The following is a 4,502-nucleotide window of genomic DNA, read 5'->3' on the forward strand; positions in this document are numbered from 1 at the left end:
GTGTATGCCTCATTTTACTGTACATCTGTTTTAAAAGCACCCAATCACACAGTTTTGCTTAGGAGAACTAAATTAAAAAATACCAATTAAAACAAAACAACGACAACAACAACGAGAGTGGACGCTCAAACCTGGCGGAGGTGCCGACCTACGTAAAGAACTGTTATAATTTTGAGGATCGGAACGCCTTTCTTAGGAAAGTTCCAGAAGTAAGGAGCTATTGACCGGTTATAATGAAACCGATGTCAAAGCAGCTGTTGACATAATGCCGATCAGTTTAAAAGGTTTGTACTTCATGTCTATGCAGACTGCCAGTGTATGCCGACGCGTAATTTGGGATACAGTCAAGTGAGCCATCTTTAAATCAGTTCCTTTTTCTGAGTGCCATTTCATGTCTGAATGCCATTTCATTTCATCTGATGTGCCCATCTTTCTCTGACAATCTTGTTTCCTCGTTTTCATTTCATAAGAGGACACTACGTCAGGGTAAACGGAAAAATCTTCAGTTGCAGCTGCGTAGGAAGTGTTGTAATGCATATTTAATTTCTATTGCAGTTATATAATTGTATTCTTTTTGCGCCAAAAAGTGGAAAGGTACCGGCAACAGAATAGATAAGTGTGCGCGGTTTATGTTAATACAGTGTTGACGGATTTTCTCGTTTTTAATAGGTTTCTAAACTCGGATCAAACGAAAAATAATCTTCAGCCACGGTGTGGAATCCATTTAAAACTGCTCGTACCTCCTCTGTTTGCTTACGGCTTAACCAGACTACTTCGATCGCCCACGACTGGTTTCATTTTCATAGCCAAGTTGATTCAAACCGCTCTTCTCACCGGGAAGATTTCGCATCAGTCATTTTGTTCCTTTGAACTAGTGGAGTGATTCCAAACAGACCTAAAACGTAACAGCCATGACTCTCAACGTTACAAAAACAAGATTATGTTATTCAGAAAGCGTGAATTCAGAGATGCCTGATAATGGTAAAGGGGTGATGATTTTCGAGGCATGCATCTGTCTTCTCATGAACGCGGTAGCACTCACTGGAAATCTGTTGGTGTGCTTAGCTGTGTATAAAAATTCTCGCTTGCGTACAACCACCAATTTGTACATAATAAGCCTGGCTGGTACCGACTTACTCTCTGCTACCCTGGTTATGCCATTTACGGCCGGAGTTCTAATTACACGGAAGTGGCCATTCGGAACTGTCTACTGCTTCATACATGGGTTTTTGGCAAACTTTGGACTTTTTGTTTCTACTTCTATCATGGGTCTCACGGCTTTCAACCGATATGTCAGAATTGTGAAAACAACCAACTACAGTAACATCTTCTCCCGGAAGAAGTCCCGCACTATACTCATTTGCTTGTGCGTTTTCATTGCTGGTTATATCATTGTACCTCAATTTGCTGGTTTACAAGAAATTGGATTCCTTCCTCATTATGCCAGCTGCCACATAATCCATCACACCAAGGCAGGCATGATTGCTCACTACTCAATAGTACTGTTCTTGTTTCTTATGTTACCTTTTGGTGTTGCCATTTTCTGTTATTTCAAAGTGTTTGCAGCCATTCAAAAACACAACCTTGAAGTTGCCCCAGGCTTGCAAAGTCGCATTCGCGCGGCGAGAATCACTTCTCAAGAAATCAAAATTTCCAAATCTCTTTTTGTTGTTGTGTTTGGGTTTGGCCTGTGTTGGATTCCAGCCTGGACCCTTGCTATAATCAAGAGATTCTGTTTAATACCTTCACTACCCCATGAGTATTACTTACTTCACACGGGACTGGTATTTTTAAGCAGCTCAACTAATGTGTTTATTTACGCAGGAATGAATAGCTCATTTAAAGCCGAATTTCAACGCATTTTATCATGTCGTGACTATTTAAATTCAAGGAAGGTTTCTCCACCGTTGCCACATCATGGGCGCTTGATGGAATTAAGGCCGCAATTAGATGCAAAATAAACTCATCTTGTTTCTTTTCTCTCAGAGGGAACAACAACAGCAACACCGTATTAGTTAACAAATCGATAAAGTTTTACAAAATACTGTGTGCCCTGCAAATAGCTATTACAGGCCAGTTGAATTCAAAAGGAACGAATACGAGTTTAGGAAGGACTGGGGTATTCTCAGTAGGTAAAAACGACTCCGAGATCAATATACTTAACCCTCGGACGTACACGCAAATTCATATCCCCACCGTGGTTCCGGGGGCGGGGAGGTTGAAAGGACCCCTCCCTAAAGGTTTTGTTATGTTGCAATATTTCGAAACGATTTTGCATTTAGTGAAAATCCTTTGATCTTCTATGGGTAGTGGCGCTGCTGGAGGCCTGTGAGGTCACCAACAATGGTCGCCATCTTGACCGCCATCTTGGATTTTACGAAGACTTAGAAATCAGGTATAAACCGCGAAAATGGTATTTTTTGTGCTTGACATAAAAAATAACACATAAATAAGCACTTTGCATCATTTTAGCCACAAGATTTACATTACTTGTTGAAAGAAGTTGAAAAAAAACCATGTATTTTCCCCAAAAATGGCTTGACCACCTGCTACTTATGACGTCATCTCGAGTAACCAAAGACACTTACCATCACTAAACTTGTCTCAAAATGCGCGCGCGCGAAGGATAAACGAGAAGCTACTGAAAACGTCAGGTGCTGATGTTTTATCGTCTAGGAAAAAAAGTCACCCCAGCAAGCGGGGGTGGCAACCACCCCCTTCCCCCTTAAGGTTAATATTTGCTGGAATGAGTTTAAGTGCTTACCCAGCAACCTTGGAGCTGGTGTAGACGTGTGAACACAGTATACTCTATCTCATCTAAAAATCTATAATAATTTATTAATAATGATGATGATGATGATGATAAGAGCGGAGTACCACGCGCGCGCTAAGCACGACTATCCATCCGATAAAATTTGGTTATGACGTCAGCGTACGATCTCCCGTCCGTACAGACGCTGGGGGAGGGGAAAGGGAGTCGGGAGTCAACCCGTCGGGGGAGGACTATGTTATAGCTGAGGTGAAATTTTGCATTTCAAGCACCTCGTTCGTTTCGGCGGTAAATCACATGGCCGCCGGGACTTTTAGAGAAAAAAGAAACGAGTCTTTCTTTCCACTGAATTTTAATATCTTTATTAACTTAGATAACAGGGAGAGAGATAGAGCGAGAAATAAATAACAACGGAGACCAATTTTGTTGGAATAAAAACGTGAAAATTATATAACGGCGGTTAGAAAATGAGAAATACTAGTGGCTACCGAAGTGAAAACGAGCGGCAGTGAAAAAACAGAGTGAACAGGAACACAAACATTTCCTCCATAAAACGTGCAAATAGGAAGTTAAAAGACGTTATACGTTTTAGTCGTGCAAAACAACGGCATAATGTAGAAGAAAGTGTGCTGCACGTGCAAAGTTGTTTTTTAACTAATTAGATAAAAAAAGTGTGCTGCACGTGCAAAGTTTTTTTTTTTGTTAATTAGATCTATTGTTGTTGTTTTTTAAAGTTCTCGTTGCTTTCACCTTGTCTTTAGTATTACTCGATTTTATATTTTCTTTGAGGAATCTATAAAAATTAAAGAGAGCCTCGCTTTTATCCCTGGCTTAATTTATATATTAATAATAGTAACGAGGGCCTTTGCCAAGGCCGGTTTTCCATGGGGCCTCAATAAAACAAGTGCACGATGACGTAATTATACTTCAACTACCAGAATTCTGGGGAAAAAGGACTCTTTTTTCTTCTCTCGGGCTTCCGCCCTCGTTCCTCGCAGCTTCGCGGCCGTCCCGTCACACGTGCTCTCGAACTGTGATCTACTACTGAATTCAAAACGAAAAATAAGAGACTGCTCGCAGTCTGCCTGATGTAGAGGGGAATTAAAAATTTACTTTCAATAATAAATTTCAGTCGGTCGTCAAACAACAACATCATCCGCCTGATCTTTTATATCGTTTACAACATCCCTTTTGCTGTAAAACTAAATTAAGAGGTCATTACAAGACCTCATTTCAAAGGAATGACAATAATCTATAGAGCAATTCCTTTTCTTTTTTTGAAATAAATGTTACTGGTAGCATCTATAAGCCTGAAGAAGGCTGGTCTGACCAGTCAAGAGATATTGTTTGAAAAGTTGAATATACGTTGTTTCAACCGGGAAGTTGGAATTCTTGATGCTTTATTTCTTATTATTGGAAAAGATTTCCTATTGACGGTCTCCACTCCGATTATGGCTCACCTGGTACCGGTATACTAGTTTATTTTTCTGAGTTCTTCAGCGCGTTTTACGAGTACTCGAGAAACGCGAGACGAGTTCTGTGGAAACTCGCGCGCGAGACTCACGCGCCAGAGGACCAGTTCCCCCAGAGAAACCAATATGGCGACAGTCGGGGAAACGTGTGAGTCGTGTGTAGTTAAATTGGACCTAAAGTGACATTATTTGGACTTACGAAAATCGAATTTGATCTCCATCGGCAATTTAACTCATTCTTTAACACTTGGCTTCATTTA

At 40.6% G+C, this 4,502-nt stretch overlaps 1 protein-coding gene across 1 annotated transcript; it reads left to right on the forward strand.

Moving 5' to 3' along the window:
- Window positions 1–911: 911 nt before the first annotated feature.
- Window positions 912–1,987, forward strand: LOC140946700 (melatonin receptor type 1A-like). Its single transcript, XM_073395805.1, has one exon. It carries the CDS (start codon window positions 912–914, stop codon window positions 1,959–1,961), a length of 1,050 nt encoding a protein of 349 aa, XP_073251906.1. The 3' UTR covers window positions 1,962–1,987.
- The last annotated feature ends 2,515 nt before the right edge of the window (window positions 1,988–4,502 follow it).

This window comes from Porites lutea, chromosome 8, assembly GCF_958299795.1.
Source record: "Porites lutea chromosome 8, jaPorLute2.1, whole genome shotgun sequence".
NCBI lineage: Eukaryota > Metazoa > Cnidaria > Anthozoa > Scleractinia > Poritidae > Porites > Porites lutea.

Coding starts and splice junctions, on each gene's coding strand:
- LOC140946700 (XM_073395805.1), top strand. CDS start 912: ATGACTCTCAACGTTACAAAAACAAGATTATGTTATTCAGAAAGCGTG.